Raw genomic sequence first — 25,926 nt, forward strand, 5'->3', positions numbered from 1 at the left:
CCTGAGGTTCTTTTGCATCCAGATGAGGTCTTAAAAAAGCCACTTGAAGATCCTTTAAAAAAGATTTAGTAAATTAAGAAAACAAATTGTTTATTTATTTACACAGGTATTTGGTAATTGAACAGATATATTTTAATATAGAGGGTGCCATTCACAGGGGACCAGGTGTTTCAGACTAAGCGACATGTAACACGCATGTGCAGTATTGTTGCATTCTTTGCAGTGTGTTCCCTGGCAGCAAAATGATGGTGAAATAAATTCTGGTTCTTTGAATGCTTGTCAAGCTGCTTCTGAAGTCATGATTCTAGACTAAGTCGTAGACGCTGCTGTAAAAGCTTACAGAAACAAAGGAACAGAGACAGCAGCTAAGGGGAATAGTGATGAGGGAGATAATACAGCGAGCTGGTAGGACTGCATGGCCCAGGAAGCAGGATCTGAAGGCTGCCAGCATGCACATGTGCCTGGCTGCAAGTCACTTGCACTGTAGTCCTCTTTCCAAGTCACAGATTGTTTATTTGTATTTACCTTCTTGTGTTATACTAACTAAATCTTAATTACTTGACTCAGAAACTCAGTGGCCAGAGATGTTCCAGGAAGCTGAAAGTGCAGGGCTCTGTGGTTTCAATTTCCTGCTTGTTTGAATTGTTGAGAATAACAAGGGAATGTGCTTCCATACCTTAATACTGTTTTTCTCTGAAGGTATCACTGTCCTCTCCTACTTATTTCTCTGTGCCTTCAGGCCATAGTATTAAAGAGGAAAGGACAAACCTCAAACCATTTAGAAGTTTGGCTTAAATACTCATCCAGGCCTCTCTGGTCTGGAAATTGGAGAACTGTCTTTTTCTATGTTTTGTAAAAAGTTTTCCAGTTCATTTCTTTGTCATATCTTTAATGACATATAAGAATACCCTGTTATAATGCTAAAGGGTTTTGCTTTCAGTCGGGGGAAGGGGGGGGGGGAAGGGGGAGAGGCCGGAGAGAAAAAGTAAAAATTGGGGGTGGAAAAAAACCTGCATAATAAGTTACCCTTTTTTTTTTTTTTCCTCCATTAGAGAATCCCAGGCTGGTTTGGGTTGGAAGGGACCTTAAAGCTCCTCCAGTTCCAACCCCCTGCCATGCACAGCGACACCTTCGACTAGACCAGTTTGTTCCAAGCCCTGTCTAACCTGACTGAATAATGAATAGAAAGGTTGCAATTAAAATGAAATCACTTAATGGAGCAACTAATTCAAAGGTAGTCGGGATTAACACTAAAACCAGGTGCTCTGTATATGTTTTGGGGGCAGAGGGTGCAGAAATTTAAGAATCTAGAGAACCTTCCAGGTATGGCTCCAGTGAGGTTCTATGCTGGATAATACATTCTTACATGATGATGGAAAAGAGGTGTCCATAGAGCTTGGGTGTTTATAGGGTGGGGGTGTAACCACGAGGAAGAGTTTTCACATCTCAGGATGTACCTCCTCATCATTTTCAGGTTTGGAATTACATTTTTAGAAAAATATTACCGATGCATTTTTCATCCAGTAATAGATATTCCAGCATCATTTTTTAGTTCTTGCTTCACTTCTTAGATTTCAAGGCCAGGCTGGATGGGGCTTTGAGCAGCTTGGTTTGGTGGAAGGTGTCCCTGCCTGTGGTGAGGGTGGTTGGAAGTAGGTGAGCTTTAAGGTCCCTTCCAACCCAAACCACTCTGTGATTCTATGTGGAAAATTACAAGTCCTAAGTGGAATTGCCACTGTTGCAGCTTGTGCTGTTTGTGTCTGAGGAGCCTGGTTCCATCCTCTCCGTATCTTCCCTTTAGTCAGTGAGGCAAAGAAAAACCTTTAGTTAGGCTGGAATAGCTCATTTTAAAATACCTGGTCAATAATTCAGCTTTCACTGGCAAAACCAATCTTCTTTAAAACCTGAAAACAAATCTTTTGAGGAGCTGTCTTCACTCAAAGTTTCTGCTGCAGGTTTGGAAAGGGAAGCTTACACAGGTGTGGTCATAAAGTGGGAAAATGAAAACCCAAGCTAAATCTCCCCCTGCTCCTTCTCTGTTCCTCTCCTAGTATAGTAAACTGAAAAGGCTGGTTTAGAGATGGTTGCTTCCCCATTGATCCATCATTCCCTCCTGCTCTGGCAATAAAGTGATGATACTGTATTAGATGCCAAGATACTTTACATAATGTGATAAATAGGATGCCAGAATAACCTTACAGATCCGCTAAGAGTAAGCAGGAGAAGCAAGACAAAAAGTCTACAAAAAAGCTTTCAGTAGTTAGCAGGAAGGGCAATTGAACACCTTCCCTATCTAATTATAAGAAAGGAAAACAATTAATGCAGCATAGTGCAGTGGTTCCTTGTTAAGAAAATTCCTTCTTTTAAAAAAACTTTCAGACCAAAATAAAGATTTTCCCATGGCTGTTACCTCAGGCTTTTCATTCTGCCAGATGCTACTTGTGAAGGCACAGAAGTACGTATTCCTTCTCTAGCCATGGATTTTTAGGGCTGTAGACCCTCACCTAGTGCTGGAACACAACCCTTGTTCCATAGTTCTTTGGAGTTAACTCTGATCTGCACTGGCTACAAGTCAAGCAGTATTTATTTTATTTAACAAACATGGCTTTTGTTATGGAAATTCTTAATGCATGACTTATTTATCATTTGCAATTGAAGTAGGCATGGTTAGTTTAAATTAATGTGAGAAACTAGAATGTCAGTAATCATCTAAAAACTAAACAGTCTATTAGAAAAAAATGATGGAGATATCCAGGTTGTGAGAACTGTGCTCATTTTGATACTGAGTAGGTACTATGGACAGTATTTGACTGAATATACATATCTTGAACTTTTATGAATTTGAAGACTATATGACTGATAAAGAGCTAGAAAAATCTTTAAGTATTGCGACTATTTTTACTATTACCGTAAACTGTTGAAAGGGTGAAATTTCCATTCACTGCTTGCAACCCTTTCCCTAAAACTCCGCCTTAAATAGCCCAAGAAATATTTATTGTATCCTCAAGTAAAACTTAAATACCTTTCTTCTTTTACAATTTCTGAATGACCCAGCAAGGGCTCTAGTAAAGCTTTACTGAACCAAGCTGCTAATAGTTATTTAATGTTGTTCTTTAGCCTGAAAGAATCTCCGTAGATTTTTCCTTTTAATCTCTTTGAATTGCAGGCTCATAAACCTCTCTGATGAGCCTGCCAGTGTTTTCTGAGATTCTGCAGTTGAGACAATGGAGCTGCAGAATCCTTTCACTTCTTGTTGTCAGACAAATCCAATAGATGGCAAAGCCAGGCAGGCTCTACTTGTGAATTAACATTTGTTTTTCAAGCTATCGTAGATTACCAGGACCTCACAATTTCCCCTGTATGTACAGGAATGTGTTTCACATAGTACCACTCGGTACACAGAGTTCTGCAGGTTGAGCAGGCATCATGTGTGAGTAAACCTACCCTGTAACTCAGCACTGGTAACAATACCAGTCTTAACTTTCCCTTCTGGCAAAGGAGTGAAAAGCAGATGTAGGTTTACTTCACAGAACCACCAGTGAGAGAGCTGTGGTTGTAATAATAATGATACAGATTAAATAAGGAAGAAATATTAGTCACTAACACGCTCTGTGAAAACCACTGGTTTGCAGTTTTGCATGTAAACTCTCCGAACTCACATCGGGCTCTGCCTCTCTCTTTAAATAAAAATGGCTGCATCTGTTTCTGCTGGGTTCTGTATTTAATGGGCAAACTAGAAAGTAAAGCTTTGTTCAACTCTGGAAAGTAAGCTTCTCTTGCCTGCATGAGAGAAGCAAATAAATGCAGCATATAAAACTGACTGATGAGGGTTACTGGATTATGTGCTGAATTTGGAGATTTACTCAAGTCAAGAGTACTAATTAACAGTTCACATTTTTTGAGATGGCCCGTAAGCCAGTTATCTTTCAGACTTGGGCATCAGACTGGGAATAACAATCTCAGTTCAGTCTGGGAATTATGTCATTAATTTTGCTTGTTTTGTTTTTTCTTTTCAAAATTACAATTGCAGTAATGAATTAGAAAACCTTGGTTGAAATTCTGCTCCCAAGGCTTAATATTGTACTATGTTTGGAAGAGAGTGTAGATTTTCCCACAGCTTTCTTCTTCATTACTTGAATGGCTGAACCTAAATGATTCCATGATTTGTGAGTAACTTTACTTCAAGCATAGCAACCTCATCAGCTTGCGTCTCACCAGTTCTTTGTGGTGGCATATGGTTCATCTTCCTTTTTGCATTTCCTGCCGGCAAGACATGACCCAGTCCTCCACCTCCAATCCTATATAACTTGTTCTAAGTGAAATCCCACTTTAAGACTTAGTATTTGACAGTTGGGGTTTGTTTTGTTTTGGATTTTTTTTTAACTGGCCTTAAATGTCCAATTTAGAAACCCAAAATGTATTAACATATTAACTCTTCCCCACACACATACATAAGATTAGCTAAAATGCAAAGGGTTTATTTCACTACTGGCAAGTTACATTGATACTTCCACCTATGATACTCTACTCTGATAGAGCCATGCACTCCTTTGTTGTGAATTAGGAATCTTACTTGCACATAGCTTGTTTTACATAGATAATGTGTGAAATCAACTGACAGTTAATTAAGCCAACTCATATATGTCTCTTCCGAGTCACTACGTCACTGATAACTCATCCCATGTTTGTATCATTTTTTGGCAGTTTTTCTGGGATATTAGTGGAGGAGATAGCTGCAAAGTCTCTTTTCTGTCCGAAGAGAAGCTACATAGAACAAGCTTGAAAACTTTTAGAATACCCTACAATATAGTGATTAGTTTGGGAATTAACATAAAACAATCATCTGGGCCTCTGCCTTTTTCAGCATGTACTTTCACTGCCAACTGAATTTCCACAGAAAGCTGTAGACAATACCACATGCTCTAGAAAGCTTGATGTTACCAAACTTATAAATCTTAGATTCATTGCTTCAAGAGATGGAGCACCTACTCTCTCAAAAACAATTTAAACTTTAAGTAAGTGCTAAGCTCTCAACTCTTGCAAAATCTAGGGCATTTCTGTGTATGTGCTAAAGATGCTTTTAAGTGTTTTTGATTCTTCAAATGCAGCATTTGGGGAGTTGGAGCTTACAAGCAGCAGCTGAGAGGTTTTGTGTAGCAAATTGTAAGGGGTTTCTGTCCTTTACTGTACACCAAATATGAATGTGCTGATAAACTGGTGTTTACTGGGGGGGTTTACTTGGCTTCCCCTTTCTAAGGGAGACTCTGTTGCCTAAGAGGGGTTGTGGGGTCTCCATCTGTGGAGATACTTAAAATCTAACTGGATGTGATCCTGGGCAGCCTGCTGTAGCTGACCCTGCCTGTGCAGGCGATTTGATCTTGAGATATGCCTTCTGACCTCAGCCATTCCCTGATTTTGTGACAGGTACAGGTAAGCAGATGTTCCCAGTTCCAGCTCGTGGAGTTGTAGTTACAGACAGGCTTTTAAAAGGTTTATCTATCAAAACTAAATTTTGCTCCTAGTTCACATAATTGTTTGGGATCTGCAGAACTGCTGTTTTCAGTCACGCCTTCATTTCACGAATGTGGCTTTAACTTTTACTTCTCCTGGGTACAGCAGAACATTTTCCAGCTTATGCAGAGACATGGAAACTAAAGTTTTAGAGAACTGCATTTTTAATTGACTCTCTAGTAAGAACCAGCTGTGGCTGCTGGGTATGTAAAACTAGTCATTGATCAGGAAGAAATAATGACCTGTTGTTACCAGGGTTGAACATGTGCCATGTTTTCTTTATAGAAGATAATGTGACAAAAGAATGGCCACTACATGCACAGATTTCCCTTGAGGATATGTCCTGGAATGAAGGTACGAGTGCCTTAATACTTGTTCCCAGTGCCTTTCACTGTCACTGCAAAAGTATTTATCTTTTTTCTAGATCTTATACCATCATTTTGTCTTGTAAGTTCTACTGTTTTGTATTTTCTCAGCTTTTTTGCTGTTCTGTTCTGTTCTCTGTGAGTACCTGAATTGGAACTTAAGTTTCTGTGGTCCTTATCTTGCATTCCTCCTCTATTTCCCTGCCCCACTTGCAGTACCACTTTTCACCTAGCTCTTTCCTTGTTGTATAATTGAGTGGTTAGATTTCCAGATTCTTCCCATCTTCGTGCATCTTTTGGCTCTTTCTATGATGGCAAAATTTCAGGTGTTTTAATACAGATTTTTTTCTAAATATTTTCATAATGTTTGTTACTTCCCTTCTTTATGATACTCCAGCTTTTATCATTTATTTGCTTTTTAAATGAATGGCTGAGGGGGTTTGGTTTTGAGGATTTTTTGTGTTTGTTTGGTTTTGGGTTTTCTACCGTTTCTTTAAGCTGTGAGGGGGAAAATCCTGTCAGATTTCCTTTCTTCTGTTTTACTTCTGTTTTCCGGGCTAGCAGTCTGGTTTGGAACCTTCCTTGATCTGTTGTTATTTCTGACTAACAGCTTTTTTTTTCTCTTTTTATTATCTGTTTCACTGATGTTCACCTTTTTATTAATTGCTTTTGTAGAGAGACCAATTGACCCTGGCTGGCTTGTGTAAGAATACTTCACAGTCACTGAAACAGTTTAAGAGTAGATTTGTCTTTTGAGCAATAAATGGTACCCCAGGTACCAATACCTACAATCCAGCAATGAGAGGTCATTTGTTATATTAAGATCAGCTTTGTGAAGAAAACCCAGAATAAATTCTTTCTTCTTCTCAAGCACTAAAGGCTTTTTTGTTTTCTTTTTGGCAGATGAACAATGTTACACTGTCTCATGTCGATGTGGTGGGAATTACACTGTCTTCAAGAGTGAAACCAAGGACGTATCTTTGGTTTGTTGTGACACATGTTCACTCGTAATCGAGATCCTTCAATGATTGTTTCCATCAAGCACATGAAGAGTTACAAACTTGTAAAAAGACTGGACAAACGGGACAGCATCTGCTAAAGGAATGTATGTTAAAGAAAAGGGGACAGGAATAAATTCAGTCAGGCTTAAGAAAGGAAACATGCACATTAGCTAACATAGCTCTGCAGATATGAGGCTTGGTTTCCCTTCTGCAGCTAAAGAGCTAGTTAATAAAAACCTCCAGAACAGAACACTGAGCTCTGTACAATGGTAATATATCTCATGATCTAAAGGACATTTCTTTCCCAGTAAACAATGGAGTAGCTTCTTTCAGTCTCAGTCTGTATCAGCTCTATGTCAGGTCCAACCTCTTAGGTTAAATCCTTTTAACAGCTCAGATGACAAAATTTAATTAGCAGCCATAGATGTGAGCATGCTTTGAACATAATGAAAAGTAAGGTGCATTAATGGGAACATTTTCTATTTCCGTTATTAAATATTTTAGTATGGAAGTATTCAGGACTTGAGCCTTGGAAAGAGGTGGCAGAGACTTGCAGGTCAGGCAGGTTGATTCTCATAGTAATACGTAGCAGGTGCAGTGGCTGTGCACATCTGACAGTGCATCTGCATTAGCTTTCCAGCTTGGAGAAGGAGCAAGTTTTGAACTCACTCTCTCCATCTTGAACAAATGCAGTCTTCGTTCCTTATGTAAAGACTAAAGAAGAAGCCAAGCTCTGACCCTTACAAGGCACACAGGCCTCTGGACCGACCACACTGGCTTTAGCCAATGTAACTAAACCCTACAGAACTCCTGTGAGCAGATCCAAGACCCCCACCATTACTGTTTTCAGTCCTAATCCTAGCAGACCACACTACTTGCTACTGTAGGCACAGCCTATGCACAGCTCTGGGTGCACTGTGCCTTTTTCATCCCTTGTTAACAGTCAGTGCTAACCTTAGCTTGCAGCAAAACCCAAATCTTTCTATTAAATTCAAGCACTTACTGTAAACAGCCAGAGGAAATGGTAAGAGGTAGGTTTGTTGATGACAGCAGTGTATCATTCCCACTTTCAAGTTAGATGTAATCTCAGAAAGAGACCTCCTTATCAAGTCATACTTGTGTTTATTCTAAACAAAAATAGTTCCATTAATTTTAGTAGAAAATACTAGGAAAGCCGGCAGTAGTCACTTAAATCTTTTAATCATCCAGAAATCTATGGCCATTGGGGCTTGCACGTAGAAATCCAAAGTCATTCAGAGGCCATATCTGTAAAATAAAACACAGTTACAAGATATTTTAATCACAACTCAAAAGTTCAGTTCAATGTTGTAATCATTTCATTAACTATAATTTTTTAGCTTTTTGGGTGACGGCATGTGAACTTCTCTCACCTGCATGTTTCCTTTACTACAAGTGACAAATGCTGTGTATTAGAAGGAATCATCATTCCGTAGCAGTCATAGACAACACTAATTTATTCACAGCATGCTCTACTAGGGCCTCTCAAATTACAATATTCTTTTCAGTCTTTGAAATAAATACATTCCTAGAATGTCTTTTGAATTCAGTTTTCTAACTTGTAAACCTTTTAACTTGAAAGATGGAGTATGTATTTTGATCCATCTAGGAGAAGAATACCACAAAGGTTACCTCTGGATGGGCATTTGGACTGCAAACACCAGACCCTGGAATAAAATTCCATAGGCTTGTAGATAAGCTTATCCCATACAAAAAGGTATAAAGGGGTAGAGTGCCTGCCACCATCAGGGGCTCTTCAGCCAGGGGGGCTTCTCTGAGAAGGGGACTGCTATGTAAAAAAAGGAGCACAAATCATGACCAAGTATAAGCATCAGAAAATGATGCTAACCAGCAAGAGAAAAACCTTCTCTTCAGAAATTACCTGTATAGCTGTTCATACACCTGAAAGCTCCCAGGAGTACTGTGCTCTCAAAGTTCACTAATTACATGTAGGCTGGTCTTGGATGCAAAACAAAAGAAAGTAATAGGGAATCAAGGACATTCTTTTATGCTTTGTCCTTTGTCTCCCTTGACTATCTGTGTCTCCTCGCAACACTTGTTTCAAAGGTGGCACAAGGGGATAGCAGGAAGAAGGGAAAGAGATGATGCCGAAGAATGAATGCCCTGAGTGACTCTAGTCCCATAAAAATCACACAGCCACTGCTCAACGTGAAGTGATCTAGACAGAGAAAGAGCTCTTTAACTGAATTCATGGAACAGCCACAGTACAGAAGGAACCTCAGATTTAAGTATTGTTTTGACAATTTAGTTTCAAATTCCTACAGTAATCTTAGTGGTAGAACAGAAACGATGTTTTATGTAGTCTGCATGCAGGAGAGAATGTGAGAAACAGTACTAGTGGTTGGAATTAAGATGGAACAAGCCTTTTCTGTGGAACAAAGATATGCTGCTGTGTGTAGTAATTTGCAAGTCTTTTAAAGTTATGACAGAAGTTGACTGTGGCTTATTCGTTCAAACTGGCTAGTCCAATTAGCAGTTATTTCCCCGTGCCTTCGTTGGTTTGGCCTACATAGATTTGATCTGATGGATGGGGGATGAATGGGGCTAACTAGCTCTTTTGCAGATACACGACAGGTCCATTTTAGACATGGAGCCTAAGCCCAGGGAATGCACCAGATCTCCTAGCTAGGGCAGGATGAAGCTCGAATTCTGTCAATGTGGGACTCCCTCAGCTTCTACTGAATGTGCAGCTGCTTTGGTTTCAGCAGCCTTTTCATGGAATGAGCTTGCCTCTCAGAGTGGCGGGGAGAAAAAGGGGCAAATATAACGTCATTAGTTCTGTATGGGTTAAACACTGGCGCACCAATGCTGACTGCAAATCTTAAGTCGGAACTTCACTGGTAAGCCACACAGAGGATTACCATTTATGTTTTGCCAAGAATAGGGTGCCTGAACAAGCTTAGTATAAGCTTACTCTCTTCTGTCGAAATTAATGACTTCCAAATAGATTTGGGTTTTTGCATACATTACTGAAAATGTAACTTAGCATCAAAAGCCACTGTTATGTCTTCTCCTCCAGAATGCACTTTAAGATGAAGTCACATAAGCTTCTATTCTGGAGGCAGTAAAAGATTTTACATGAAGGAGAAGCAAAACACCTAGCAGACTACATTAAAAACACACATAGGTTTCTTGGCCAGTGGTCTCGTTAGCTGCCACCATGCAGACTGGCTGTATTCTTCTGCCTTTCAATCTAATGTTCAGCAGCAAGACATAAGAACAAGATCACTGTATTCTAATGTGAATTACCATCAACAATCCAAATTATAAACACTCATCTGAAGAACAAACTCTTTTTTGCTTTTGTTGGGCACCATATACTTAAATATCGTTAAAATGTTAATAATCACTACTCTGTGCACTGTCATAAAACAACTGCTATAAAATTTGCTTAATTATTTTGATTAAGTATCAAGTGATTGTGTACTATCTTTTTAAACAGACAATATTCTAGAGCCCTACAGCACTCCTTCAGTATGGAATATCTGCATGTAAGATCCACTCATTTTACAGAGTTTGCTGCATGCTAAAATTCAGGGTTCAGTCTTGTCAGTCACTTTATTCAAGTCTCAAAATTACAGCTGTCCACAGACGTAGGTCCTTAATAAATAATTTGCTACCAGTCCCCTTAACGTAGTAACCAGCTGGTTTTTTCTATACTAGTGTAGAGTTGGAAACTTTTTTTTCAGTTGGATTATTACTGCCACATTCTCATAAAGAGGGCCATCAGCATATTAGCATCATTTGCATTTTAGCAGTTAGCAATCCAAGCTAAAACTTGGGTCACACAAATAGCCATATTAGAATCAGTGTTCTTCCTCTGGTGTACATGGTTACGGCAAACAATATAGAGTAGGAACAGAGAGCACTCAATCAACACTAGGGAAGAACTCAAGGCAACTGCTATCCAGAAAGAACAGAGATCAGACAGAACTTGGTGGTGGGGCTGAGCAGGACATGTTATTTGAGGTTTCATAAACAATCAGTGAGGTTATTTTGAAAACTTTCAAGTTTCGTTCATTAAAACTGTAAATTAAGTCTATACATCTTTATTAAATTGCATGTAATACAGCTGTGATGAATTATGTTTTTGTGGCTGTGTTGTAATATATGGAGAAGAGTTTTCAAACCCTTTTTCTTACTGTTCTAAATGGTACCATTTTAAAGCTAGCTTTCTAAAAGCTGGTGCACAAGTCTATAATACAAACTCCCTTGTTCATTAAACTTTTTATGGAGAGGAAATTGTGTTAGTTTCTTCTTTATGGTAAATGAGAAAAATTAATAGGGCAGATAATATGAAAAAATAATTTAGTGTGAGGTAAAGCTGCAGAACTGTTGAAACGGAGGAGAAACTGTGGAGGTTTAGACAATCTTATTTTAATTCAAACCTTTTTTTTTTTTTAATGTGGTGGACAATTATGGTGGCAGAGATTTGACTTTACTGTTAAGGGTCTTTCACAGATTTAGTTTAAGTAGCAGCAAGGCTAGTCTACCTGTCTAAAGTCTATATGAAGGATAACCTTACACTCCATTTTGTATTTTGACCTATGCTTTCCAAATTACAGCAGTGAAATATGGAGCTGCCCTTTGCTACCATTTTGCAAAGGCAAGGATTGAATTAAGGTTGGAATGTACATCTGTGCAGTAGGGTATATGGGGGGAGGAGATTATGGGTGTGTTTTTGTCAGGTTTGGATGTGCTTGCAAAACAACTCATTCTATTTTCAGAGGCAGTGACAGCTCAGAGAGTGCTGCTCAGAAAAACCCCCACTGCCACTGAATTATCCTTTACAGCAAGTGGCCATTGTGCTCAAGCTTTCCTTCACATTTGCTTTGGCCAGCCAGTTAGGGAGGTAAGTTTTAAACACCTGACAGGAACTATGAATGCAACTATTTTTAGATACTATAAATATACATACCTTAAAACAAATGCGTCCTCTTATCAGTCCATAAGGAACAGGTCCATAGCACCTGGAATCTGTAGAATTCCTGAGATTATCACCTTCTAACCAAACATGTCCTTTAGGCACCTATGATTAAGCAAGATTGCAATGTAAAAGACAGACTAGTGTTGAGCACAGTTTGCCTTACAATGTATTTTCTGATGTCTGTGTTCTGTATTTCATGACTGTATAAGGAACTAGTTTTTTATTGAATCTAGGAAGACACAGTGCCAGATCTGGAGGGTGGAGTGCTCCAAAGTATCTGTTCTATCATGTGCTCAAAAACCAATGGTTTGCAAAAAAAAATCCAAAATGAAGATGTAAGAGGTTAGAGCAATGTGACAGGGTCATTAATTTAATAGACTTCAAAAGAGGTCATTAGGATGTTGACTGAATATCTGCCCTCCTGTCGCAGTAACAGCATGAACAGGGCAGCCACGCACTCATCAACATCCTGGGGCCAGCACCAAGGCTAGACCTGTTAGTAGAGTCATGATGAACTAACTGGTAATTGATTGTGACATCAATTACGAATAATCTCATCATTTTATCGGAGTAGGCTTGTCAAAGTTCTAATTAAGATCACAGTTCATTCTGTGTGCAGGCAGAATCCACAACACATTACATTGCAGTAATGATGATCACAAAACAGCAAATCCCTTCTCATAATTTGAAAATTAATGATGGTGACCTTATACTATATGACAAAGACCTTTCATTGCCTATATGTATGTTATACATTAACTATGTAACATACCGTAGATTGATGGCAGTCACTGATGGACTCAATGACAAACAGAGAAGCATGAGAGTATAAAGCTTTCATATATGAAAAAGTTAAGAGTCTTAAACTAACATTTCCTCTTTAATTAATAACCTCTTACAAGTGACCAAATAAAATAGTAATTATTTTTCTAATCTGCTTTTGTTTCTAAAATACTAAATTGGGCTGAAAATTTAAAAGTAGCAACATTTTCCCAAGGTAGGTAATATTTAAAATGGACTTCAGGTTAACATACATTTTTCCAAAACCATGTACTTGAAACATTACTATGCCCATAATTTCAGAGAAAAAAATGTGGAAACAAAAAAGCAAATAAAACTCAATGTTTGAGCAGTATAAACATTAATGGTTTAGAAATAAGACACATGGTCTCGTAAATACAATAGTCTACATAGACAATTGAAGGATAATAGATAAATTAAAATATTAAAATAAAATAAAATACCACTCCAGTAGTGAAGTCTGGCTGTAAACCATTAAGAATAAAACCTGGCTCCTTAGAAAACCATTTGAGGAGAATGCAGCTGCAGTGTAATTGTTTGTACTTGCAGGTATTTGGCCAGGTAATGCTTACAGGAACCTTGTCTTTAAATGAGCCTTTTAGGCTTTTGCTTAGCGATGCTCCCACCCATCTGTTACCAGGCTAGGATCTGAGGACACCACATAACCCTAGAGTCCCTTTGTTGAGCTGTAGCAGGTGTACAAGCTGCAGATTAAGACCCAATAGTTTGTCTCTTGACAGTTCCAAAGAGAGGTACTCATGGTGGAAAGCACATGCAAGCCTGTCCATCTTCTCCCAGCCACCCCCTGGATTTCTCTGGTATCCAGGAGAGGAGTTTCAGTATGTCAGAGGGCACGCATCCCTGCCTCAACATTTTAGAATCTCTATGTATAGACCAGCACTATGCCCAAAAGCCTTTTGAAATCTACCGATACTGTTTCTTTCCACAGGCTCCTGTATAAAGGAGGGATGCCTTGTTTGTTTTAAACTGATCTGTTTGTTCTGTCAAGGTTCTCTACTTCTTGTTTTCCCGGTCCTTCAGTACAGGAATTCCACATTTGGCCACCTTTCTTGCTTTGTAGGCTTATCAGATTGCTAATGTGTGCACAGAAGAGCTTCCTCTGGGAAGACCAGCTGATTTCGGGGAGATGACTTTTGGGCCTCCTCCTACTCAAGCAGCTTTGCAAACAACCTGCCAGAAGTCAATTTAAAATAAATAATTTTTTAAATAGTTCTATTCAGAGTCACATGTGAACATAGGGTTTTGACAGGTCTCTGTTGGAGAATGCGCCTCCATTCTATATTCTTCAGTGTGTGGTATACAGTTGATTTCAAATGTCCAGCAGCTACTCTTGGGTTTGTTGGATATTCATCTTACTTGCATTGTACCCAGTGCAATAGGTGTGTATTAAAACAAAGCAGCATTCTGACCTTTCTGGTGCAACCTCTCCAGCATCTACCAAAATTACAAATCATGCATCAAACTACTGTTATTTCGAAAGACTATCTCAGCAAATATACCAAAAGGAGAAGCATAAATTACTAGAAAAGGAAGACTTTTTTTTTCTTTTTCAGTGAAATAAAAAAGCAAACACATTAACATTTCATGTTTCCAAAAAAGCCTTGTTTCTTGCCATGTACTGCTGTTTCACACACAGGACACAACCAGCTCCCCTCCTACTTTACTGGTTCCCATGCTTTCTCAGCTTCCCCAGTTCATGGGCAGAAGGTGAAGCTCATCTCTTATTATGTGAAATAAGGACCCACTCCACAAAAGTATATCCAAACACTTCTAGACCTCCCCATCATTGTTCCATGTTCCATAAGTGTAAAACAATAAAATCAATTGCTTTTGCCTGCTTTGGCTATCACTTCCAATATGACTAATAATTACTTGTCTAGACAAGACGTTCATAGTTTGCATTCCAAATACAACATCTGCAATAAAGTATAAACCTATATCCTGAAATCACCACTTACAGTAACTTTTGTAGTTCTCCATGGAAGGTATGACGGGACCCTATACCTCTAAATTTGTCCTAAAGACTACTGTCACAATGTATAATTCATCTAGAGATAATACAGTATAATACCATTGTATGGTGCCTGTCCATGATCTAAGCACTTCACTACAACATAAAATTAAGATAAGCAATAAAAATAACATGAATTAGATGAAAATGTAAACCAAATACCAGTGACAAGCCATAATCATCTATTAAAAAAAATAAAAATGTTGTTTACACCACTTTGAAATAAAGGCTAAAGCCAGAATCCTTCAAGGCTTTATGCACCAAACTATGTCTAGACCACATCACTGATTTCAGTGGGATTGCTCATACTGAACCAAATTAACTCTGAGTATCAACCTTTGCAAAGTCAAAACCCAGTCCAAAATGCCTTAAAGATGTACAAGCACAGAAGCCAGGAATAAGATCAATTTTTAACCAAAGGGAAAAAAAAATGTGGAAAACTTGTATTTATAGTAAGAGTATATTAATTACATACTGACAGGCTGCTATTGCCAGAAAAACCCCAAGCAATGGGAAAGCCACCTCCTTGACAATTCAAAACACTGCATTTTGGTACCTACAGGCCACAGTCCTCTCAGACCAAGTTAATTGTATCTAAAAAGTACAACTGAAATCATAGTTACCATTAGTACACTCCAAATGATTGTGATGACAAAAAACACTGAGAAGAGTGCCAAAAGCATTTACCTTGGGCTGGGCAGCACTTCTGCTCCCTTTCACACGCAGACCTGAACTAAGATGTGAAAGCCTCACAAGTCCAACTTAACTGTCATGTAACTAACTAGTTGCTCACCTGCAAAACCAGCAGTGCCAAAGCAGCATGGGTGCACATGAAAACATTCTGCCTCTGACTGCCTGCAGACTGCTCTCTTTGCCTTTGCAACCCCTGTGCTTCTGGTTTTGTGCAGATTATCTGAGGATTTACTTCCAAGGAACAGCAGTTCTCAGGCAGAACCGGTTATCTGAGGTGCAGCGCATATGCATGAGAATACAGGACACTGATCAGACACATGACTTTTCCCTGTTCTCCCTTCCAAGGCTCTGAGGGCTCTAGTACAGGAGCAGACAGACTAGAAGAGCAAGATTATGATTTAGAACAACTCGACCCATAGCAGTAGTTTATTCTCTTTCAGCTCAGATAGATAAAAAAAGCATGTTTCACTGACAAAGTGGCTAAAGTTGCAAGGCTGTTGCATTTACTCAATGGCAGTTAAACCAGCAAAACTGAAGTACAGGTCAGGTGTTTGATACATACTTACTAGCATAAAACATTAATTTACATAAATGGCTGGGGAGAATTCAACAAAGAATCATACACTTTTGGTCTTTTTACATGCCACCAAACTTCAAAACCAAGAGATGAGATGCTTGTAATGCATTAATTGGCATACTAGAAAACTAATATACTGCAAATAAGATAATTAGATTATCTGTCTCGAAAATACCTCCAACTAAATGAAAACAGGCTTCTGTGATTTAGGCTGACTTTTTGGCTTTTTGTTTTGGTTGGATTTGCTTTGGGATTATTTTTGATTTGTGATTTTGGGGGACACAGGTACTAAAAAGATGGAGAAACAGGGATTTTAAATAAATAAGTGGAAAACTATGAACATGAATTTCTACCCATTCAGAATTCCAAGCAGCCTGTGTTTTGTCAAAGAACATCAGCTAGTACAATCGGCTGGGAATAGATGAAGTTTGAACTTTCATAAGGTCACAGGTATTCACATCACCTCCAGCAATATCAAAGTTTCAAACTTAAGAACTTTAAATCATTCCCATCTTTTCAGTTCAGAGGCTTCCTTCTTGAGCTATGATAAGAACTAATCTCAGTGCTGGACAAAAGAATAAAGCCTGCAAGTTCTCATCTATCCTTACTAAGGTGTATTTAAGTGCCTCCTACTTTGGTACAAGCAACAAATGTAATTGCTTCATGGCCTGCGGGTGTTCAGTTAACAAAAGCAGCTTTTGTGAATAAACCACAGGTGTTACCGTTCTTGATTAAAGTGAAATATGATGAAAGAATCTACAATATCAAATGACAAATTCACTAAATACAGATTAAATTGCCTTATTTAAGTAAATTGCATCTAGTTAGGATAAAATATACACCATAGAAATGCAGGAGTTTGTTTTATCACTCTATGCTTAAAGTCTCAAACTATTCCTTAATCCCTTATTTATTAATTCAGAACTAAGAGTGAATAATGCTTAACAGATACTCCTTTTTAATGATCCAGTTGCTCAAGCCACCATTTCTATAGGCTTATCACTAACGTTCATATTAAGGTTACCACGTATATAAATCCCAACAACATTAATTATCTCAATACTTTAAAAATCAGCATAAATATTTACCTTTTTTTTTGTGCTGGATAACAGCTATGAAATTGTAGCAGCCACACTGGAACTTTAACAGTATAGCAGATCTTTAATCAACATCTCTTATGTATCACTAAGAGGCTGAATTATCTAGAATTTAATACTTTTTGAAAGAATTTAACGATCAATTTACCTTAAATTCACAGGTATTTCCAAACAGTTTAGCATCTTCTTTTTCCCTATTAAGCAGTTAACACTGCCTGTGAATAAGATATAATGTACTTGGCCCAGCTTGTCTGAATACATGTATTAAAAATAATACATTATGACCTTGGTCCAGATTATTATGAGAAAAGATGACAATGAAACATTAACAGGCTTAAATTTACTGTGATTAAATATTTTTTAATCCATTCTCTCTTTTAAGTCATTGGTTGTTTTAATAGAAAAGTTATAGAAAGGTAAGATGTGAAGACTTGTCTGTCTTCAAGTTTTGAAATTAATTACTATTAAAATCATGGAACCTTCAGTGGTAGCAATGTTAACTCATACTACAAGGAAACAACAGTATATTGTCTTAGATTTGAATCTGTAAGACAGTTTTCTCTATCATGCAGGCCTATCAGAGGAGTCCTGTTCTACAGTAACAATTTGAGGAAGCTGTGACAGCAATCTCTCCAAACATTATTGGTTATTTGAATACGGTTTGGAACTCATTTGGAATGTAAAAGGTGTGATCAGTGCAGCCACTGCTTTATGGGAAAGCTCCCCAAATTCTCACATCAGAAATATCTGTGCCAGTCAAATAACAAAAGATATCCTTTCTCTCAGTATCACTTTTATGCTGCTGGAAAAGGTTCCAACGGTGTGAAGTAACAACTCAAACACCTGCATACATTGTCTACTTGACTTCTATAAATAATTTAATATTCAGATCTAGAGCATATTGTTAAATATGCTGATGTGAATCAACCTGAAAAGCTGCATATCCAAGTTTTTAAATCTGTAGCTGCAACCCTAAATTAAAATTGCTACCCATCATTTCTTTTCTAAAATTATTATCAGTTAAAACTAATTTAATAGTTACTAAACACTACAACCAAATATTAATGTCATGGAGAATAATGCACAGAATATACACACTTTGTACAACCTCCTTCTCTGCATTAAAACAAGGGTTCTCTTTTGAAAACAAAGTCACTTTGCTTTAAATAATGAAAAATCACTTAAGCTTTTTAATCCACAACAGTTTTGAATTTCTCATATTGCATAGGTGCTCACAGACCTAAACTTTCAAAAACAAATCTCCAAGCTACACTTATGATCTCCTGAAAAAAATCACAATGTTTCTGTGATTCATCAGTATGGATTATTATCAGCTTTCTCGATTTATAGAAGATCGGTATTTTTTGAGAAAATATTGATGATAAATGCAGCAAAGATTATGTAGCAGTCTGCACAGACTTCTCTTACAGCAACCATTAAGAAGGGTTTCATTCTTCTTTTCTCCAGAAAACATGCATGTAACAGGGCATCCAAAATACAAAACATGTGCAGGTTCAAACCCAAACTAGAACTTGCTGGTTAGCACACAAAAGCTGTTACCATCTTTGGTAGGATCTGGACAAAGACCAGTCCACTTGAGAAGAAGAAACCCTGGAAATGTTGGGGGATTCAAAAACTTTGTGTTTTGTTATCCTGGAATAATTTAGTTTTGACATGTCAGAATTTTGATTTAAATTATGTCTCAGAAAATTCAAGAATGGCTTTTAGTCATGAACTCTGTAGAAGGATCTGCAAACTAAACAAATACACCAATTCAGTTCTCCTTTCCCAACAGACACTTAGCATACCTGCTGGTTAAAATTATGGCATAACTTTCTCTGAAACCTCTAGAACACTTGAACTAAGGAGAAGAAGAAAGATTAAGACACTTTCTTTCTCCTGACTAGCAACTATTAAAACTTACATGACTGAAGTACTAAACCATGAGTGTAAATGCACTATTAAGATACAAAAGAAAAAGATCTAGTGTTCTGAGAATGTAATTTTAATTGCCATTTAGGATATTATAAAGAGACTGTCCAATGATACTGAGCACTCTGAAGTATCAAACCACTTTTCAGTATCCAAAATCTGTAATACTGTCTAGTGACGAAGATATTGTGTTGTCTGCATTAACATTATGTTATTCTTGGTACCTAGTATTCTTACTGCATTTGACAAGGACTGTTCAAGAGTTAATAGCGCTGCGTAAGACCCCTTTCTTTGGTCTGCAAACACAGTAAGATGCATTATCTTTGGAGTTGTGTTAGCTCTAGAGTTAACCACAGGATGAAGAGATGCCATCTCCGCAATGAACCTCCTTTTAGCACAAGGTAAACATACTTCCCCCACATCAGCCAGTTACACAGCATTAGTTCTGCGGTGTGATTGATTGCCAGCAGAGTGTTGCTGAGATATGGATTTGTATCTCAGCTTTTTATCACCATGACTTGCAAAAGGCAGTTCCTTATTTACAGACTCTAGCTGTATTAAGTGACATTATTAGGTCCTACTTTTGTTTAAGTGACACAAAGGCTTAGCATATTGGTGGTTTATGACATACAAGCTGTTTTAATCTGATGATTTACCCCTCACTTTTTCAATTTGTAAATAGGAGCTGCAGCGCAAGAACATATGGTACTAAAGAAATTAAAGCTAAGGTAAATGGCATTAAAACAAATTCAAATAGAACAATAGGATACTCAATCTGAATTATAAATCTGAATCTGTATTATTAAGACTTTTAAGAACAGGAAATAAAAACCTAAATGTGAAAATTGACCTTTCTGTTGTTATTTTTAAAGACCATTTCAGGGGTTTACTGTGATTGAGTAATTTCCTTATTAACCCTCATTATTTACATCTTACAGTTAAACGAATACATCAGTAAAGATATTTTTAATAATTATAACTATGTCTGAACACCACATTACTAAAAATCAGTTGTTTACTATTTTAACTTTGGGGTTCATACTACATTGCTTCTGATACAGTAAAAATATCTTATGCATTCTTAAATGTTTATTAAATGTATTTGCTTATATCTGTAAACACCATAATTGAGCACAAACCCAAAAAGGAGCCCAGGAAAACTGCCAGCCCAATGCTCATATTCCATACCAACTATCAGTTGAAATTGAAAGAAAAATTAAGTTTCATAACTTTGTAACAGCTTACTCAAAGAAGGAATTTCATTATAGTTTTCATGTAAATAGGAACATTTCTCTTATGATTATTCTGCAGATAAGCTCCAGCTTTTAGCACATGAAGCATCATGTACAATAAGGGGTCCAAAGTAAAGACATTTCTTCTGTAATTAAATTTAAGCACATGCTTAATTTATACCAATCAATTTGATATGTGGGATTAGTTACATCAGCTTGTAATCGATGAACTTCATCAAAGACAGTTTTCTTGGTATAGCCTTACACTTTGGTACAGCCTTACACTTCGTGAACTCAGACAAAAATGATTTTTCTCATATGCTGTATTACTTCAGCTAAGTACAGTGGCAAAAGTATTTTTATACCACTATACAGACTTTCATAGAACTGCCAATGCTATACTGCATTGCTGCTTAAGTGAAACATCTCTTTTGAGAACAACTTGTTCAGTTTATGTATGCTTTTATTTTTCACTTTTATTACATCTTGGAAAGCTGGTTCATTGTGGGTTTTGTCTGGTTGGTTTTTAATCTACTTGGTTGTTTGCAGCAAAAAAGTATCTCATCTGTGTAATTTCACAAAAAACGAAATCATAGAGTTCTTCATTCTCCTGTATATATATAAGCCATCATGAGAAGCACAGTCATGAATGAAACAGGATTGGAAACAAGGTCTGATTTTAGCATTCTCTTAGGCTTCAGAAGAAGAATCACTTATGACAGTGCTTCTGAACAAAAAAATCCCTAACTTAAAACCTGTAAAATATGCCTACACTGGCGTGTCAATGTAGCCTAAGCACAATTCCTACTAACATGTCTGTAAAGATTCTCCTGGGGTGAGCAGCTGCTTAGACGTGGTTTCACTCTCAGCTACATTAGGTAGGAATGAAGCAGAAATTTGAACTACCTAACTGGTAATATTTCTGACAGCTGATGTTTTGTATTTACTGTATTGTACTCAGTTTGTAAACATGAGAGTGACTCCCTGGTCTCTCAAACTAAGTTTGCAAACAGAAGAGTATCACTCCCCTAAACAGGACACAAGTCAGTGAAGGAAATCTGAGCAGTTCACTGTAGTAAGAACAACCCATCCTCTGACCTTCCAGACTTTGGAGTTGCTCACTCCAGAGGCAAGTGTGACAGAGATTTCTCATTTGTGAGATCCTAGCCAAGGCCTTTCCTCAGTCAACAATCTTTCTTTCAAAAACCCAACTCATGTTAGTTTTTATCAAGAAAGTAGCAACCAAACAAACAGCCAGCTCTCTGTGGATCAGCTGCTGCTATTTGCTTTAGGGAATCTTGTGTTTGAATTAACAGAAAAAGCGCATAGTGCAGTGACTGACTAAAACAAGGAATCTGAGTAAGCAATTACCTTTTTCCCACCCTGACAGAAACCATTTACTTAGTGAATAATCCAGCATCAGTTATGAGCACAAAGTGCAGATACCTACGTTGAGAATATACTCTCACTCTGTAAAGGAAGTGTCTCCTGAACAGATGGAAGGATGTACCTCCTCAACTACCAGTAAAGACAGGTATGCGCTAACAAATGAAACCATTTCCATTTAGCGTGTTTCTCCCCCTAGATACAAGTAAGAACGTAAGAACTAAGAATGCTTGCATGTCACCTGGCTGTATTTCTGCACATTAGCCTTTATGAAAAACATACACAGGAAAAAAGGACATGGACTCTGCATTCCTCATCCTCTCACACATTCTGTATTAAACTTGCAGAAGAAATCTTGCACCTAGAGCAGAAACTGTTCTGCTGGATGTTCACTTGATCCCCTCAGGGTTTCCAGAAAGGTTGACATCTATTGTATCCATAAGTACAAATCTTTCCTAAACTTCCTTTTCAGGACTAAGACAAGTGAGGAATGAGATGCTCGAGGAAACTCAGTTTGTGTACACAGAATTCAGGTTTACCATTTCAGGTCATTCTGCTCTAGAAGTTCATATTTCATCTAAATTAGTACTTCCATGGGAGCTAGAAAATGTCTTCAACTTGGTAAGAAAGGTGGGCTAGGGTTCTTGGTGGCGGTTGGGTTTGTTGTTTGGGGTTTTTTTTGTTTTGGGTTGTCCTGAGTTTTTTGAAGGGGTGTGCTCCCTTGGTTTAAAAGGTTAACACAATTTGATTTACGGAAAAACTAAGCACTGCCATCCTCTTCAAAACATAACAGAGAATTAGTTCCTTCTTTCTGCCCATGAGTGATGTAAGTTCAAACACAAGCTCTAACAGTGCTGGCACCTGGTCAGAAGGCAGATTAGAGGCAGGTGCCTGAAATGCCTTGCCTCAATACTTGAGCGGAAGACACAAATTCAACCCCTCAGAACAGGCTATGAATCGTTTCCTTGCTTTATGGTCCTAGGTCATGACTAAAATCCAGAAACTGAATCTAGACACAATGTTGACAAGAGAATTTCATCACTGATTTTAGTAAGGACAGACACTAGCTCCTTAATAGCAACGAAGCCATAAAGACAGCCAGGTGTTACAGGATCTGTCACAAACAGTGGCGGGCTGCAATGAGTGTTCCATAAAATTTTCTACCTTCACAGCACAGGACTTCAGTTATGGGCCAGATGCTAATTCTTTTTACTCTAATTGTACGCATGAAGTGGATCTGAAAGAAAGATATTCTGTTGCCTTTTCAAGATTCAGAACACCCATGCAAAGTCTGGTATCTCCATAAGGTGCTGAACAAAGGCAATGGTCAAACATGCTTTGGGGAAAAAACACATTTTTCTGTGATCATGATTTCTGGTGATTTTTCTAATGATGGCCTAAAAAAGCTGCTGAAAACATTTTGTCACAAATCTTAGCAAACTTCTGTTAAGTCTATCTGTATAAGGACAAGTGAGCATTAAGAATATTCTTTCCTTTTTATTGTGTTACCTGACTTTTTGGACAAGTTAGGAAAATAACTAATTTTCCAACCATACTCAGAAAAAAATGAAATATTGTTACATTGAAATACAGAGATACATTAAAGTATAACTCCAAAAGCAAAATCCTCAAAACTAATGCAGAGACAAAATCTTCGCCTAGTGTTTAAAACACAGAAAGCTTTGCCTTAAGACCAATTCTTTGAGTCTGCCATTGGTGCTGTGTTTTATGCAGAGGGTTTGAGAGTATTTGTCCAGAGAAGAAGGCCTAAGCAAAGGACAGAGCAAAACAATCATCTGCCTACACTTCGTAGAGAGACGAAAGACACTGAGGAAGACAACCTGCCATAAACAGTTTACCAATCACGTCTTACTGTACATACACAAGAAAGAATAATTTATGAATGTCATACTTTACGATAATACTCAAATATTGCAAATCTTTTACGAACTACCAGGCCTACTTAAATAATCATTAGTTTACAGAGCAAGAAACTAATACTTACATAGCTGTGACTCTTTAGGAAATCTGAAGGGTTGCTTGTGCAGACTTTATCCCCTTCCAAGCCAATTACTCTTTTACAGATATTTGATTTGGGGTCATTTGGGCTTTTCACAATTACAATGTCTCCTCTGAGAGGAAAAAACAGAAAAAACAAACAGAAGAACTCTAAGTACAAACTATTTGGCTGAATACATGTGTATACTCAAAAAATATTCATATATACATTAAAGATACTTCCTTCTGCTGAAAATTCATGTCTACAATTTTGATTTCTTCAGTTTTACTCTGGATGTAATTTTGCTCATAGTTTTTAAAGCACATTTGGAGAGATTTTTTTCTTCCTTAGATCATATATGAAACATTTAAGACTAGGTTTTAATCAACAATGCTCTAATTAAATGAATGCCACTTAACCCGATCCTGTTGCTACATAAATATGGAACAGAACAGAGTCTATGTTCATAAATGTTACTGACCAAACATTAATCTTTGAGTGAAACTCCAAATACCTAATCTGAGTTTCTAAGACCTCATGTTACTTTTGCCTCCTGATTATATACATTAGATTGTACAGTGAAACAGACCCAAACAAAATGGGTAAGGACCTTGAACCCCCTGTGCTTTACAGTAATAAAGGTGCATTTTGTTACTGTCCTAAAAACCCAGCTGAGTACAGCAATACCTATAGCTTGGTTTGCAAGTAAGATAAAACTGCTTAGGAAGAAGAAGTTACAGTCACACAATAGAACTGTTTAAGGAAAAAAAAATCCATTTTTTGGACAAGGCTGTAGAAATGACATTGGCTATATCCAAAACGAATTCCAACAAGTTGTCTGATGGGCTATATGTGATGACCACCTTCACTTCCATCAGACACAGTGAGAGATTTATGAAAACTTACAATTCAGAAGCAGAGGCATGTATGAAAAATAAAGGACAGACAGAATGTGGTTATTGACAAGCTCTGGCAAATGGAATGTAAAGTCCAGTCTCAACAAAGGAGCATACTTTCGAATGCAGTAAAAGTGGCGGCTAAGGTTCTCCGAAAAGACAATATCACAATTTTGAATGGTTGGTTCCATTGAAGGTCCAGAACACTGCAAATTAAAAATGAGACAAAAATTACTATTTCCAATTATTTTTAGGTAAAATACATTAACATTCAAATTATTTGCTAATAAATTAGTCAAGGTGTAATATAAAGACCAGTTGAAAAAGTGAGGTCCTCCAAAGACCATCTGATACATTTAAAAGATGAGGACAGCTTCCAGAGCACCAGGAAGTCTGTTACAGCTTTGTATGCGCTCAGAACCAGTCCTGAACTGCACTTGTGCTGGGGCCTCAGATTTTAATGCAGTACTCCAGTTGGGGTCTCGCTAGAGCAGAGTAGGAAATGCTCTTGCTTCTAACTCTGGGCAGATCTCTGGATGTTTTATGTTCCCTGCCTCTCCTCCCCAGGTCTAAACTAGCAGATACTGCTGCTAGACATAGTGGAGTTCGGCTGTGAGCTGCTCTTGCAGCTTCTGTGACAGTTCTTTTTTACAGAGCCTGTAAAACTGAACACAGCAGAGCTTCAAGTACTGCTCCTACTAATGTCTCCAGATTAGGTGCTGAAATAAATCTGTAGGGGCTTGATGCTCCAAGGAGGGGGTTGGAACTGGATGAGCTTTAAGGCCCCTTCCAACCTAAACCAGTCTGTGAGTCTATGATTATCAGTGACTCCAGCCACTCTGAAAGAATTCTTACTGTCTGAAAAATGCTTAATCATAGTTTCCCATTTGCTTCAGTGATGCCTCAAGCAGTAACTTAGCAAAATATACAAATACCTAAAGTAGAAATAATTTTCATAAAGGCTGGACCTGCCTCAAAAAAAAAAAAAAAAGGCATTTATTAAATACTCTTTGGAAGTTTTGAAGAAAATTAAGAAACCTAAAATATTTGCATTACCACATATAACAGTATCAGTCTTACAGTTTTATTTTCTTTTAAATGTCATGAAAATGAAAAGTTACCACAACAATTCCTCCAAGGTACTCAAAGGCACAATGTGCTATGCAGCCATATTGCACAGTATACCCAAGAAACCGAAAGGCTTTTCCTAGGACATTTCCAAGCATGGTATAGTGTTATGTTGTTCAGCTGGTTCTGGTCTACAGTGAAACAGAAGAATGTCATTCATTTGGTAACAAACAACCTAACATTTACAAAACTATCCTTTGTATCCCACAACTGACAGACAATATTTAACAAAACAAAAATAACAGTGAGTAAAACAAATAATCAGATGTATCTGAGAAGATGAATACAGTTTAAACTCAAATGCCAACAA

At 37.6% G+C, this 25,926-nt stretch overlaps 2 protein-coding genes across 3 annotated transcripts in view; one reads left to right on the top strand and one right to left on the bottom strand.

The window, feature by feature from the left end:
• Positions 1-7,127, top strand: part of DNAJC24 (DnaJ heat shock protein family (Hsp40) member C24) — a 33,418-nt gene extending 26,291 nt beyond the window's left edge. The window contains exons 3-4 of the mRNA XM_061356645.1: positions 5,797-5,865; positions 6,780-7,127. Coding sequence (XP_061212629.1) covers positions 5,797-5,865; positions 6,780-6,904 — 194 coding nt within the window. The 3' untranslated portion in view covers positions 6,905-7,127. The remainder of the gene's footprint in view (positions 1-5,796; positions 5,866-6,779) is intronic.
• Positions 7,128-7,979: 852 nt separating this feature from the next.
• Positions 7,980-25,926, bottom strand: part of IMMP1L (inner mitochondrial membrane peptidase subunit 1) — a 35,223-nt gene continuing 17,276 nt past the window's right edge. For both annotated transcript variants that reach the window (XM_061356642.1, XM_061356644.1), the window contains exons 2-6: positions 25,610-25,747; positions 24,606-24,694; positions 23,599-23,725; positions 11,835-11,945; positions 7,980-8,143 (exon numbers count right to left, since the gene is read on the bottom strand). In XM_061356642.1, the coding sequence (XP_061212626.1) occupies positions 8,075-8,143; positions 11,835-11,945; positions 23,599-23,725; positions 24,606-24,694; positions 25,610-25,714 (501 nt within the window). In that variant the 5' untranslated portion in view covers positions 25,715-25,747 and the 3' untranslated portion in view covers positions 7,980-8,074. The remainder of the gene's footprint in view (positions 8,144-11,834; positions 11,946-23,598; positions 23,726-24,605; positions 24,695-25,609; positions 25,748-25,926) is intronic.

Source organism: Neopsephotus bourkii, unplaced genomic scaffold (genome assembly GCF_033783945.1).
Source record: "Neopsephotus bourkii isolate Nb327-2 ecotype Australia unplaced genomic scaffold, CSIRO-AGI_Nbou_v1 NB_860, whole genome shotgun sequence".
Taxonomy (NCBI): Eukaryota; Metazoa; Chordata; class Aves; order Psittaciformes; family Psittacidae; genus Neopsephotus; species Neopsephotus bourkii.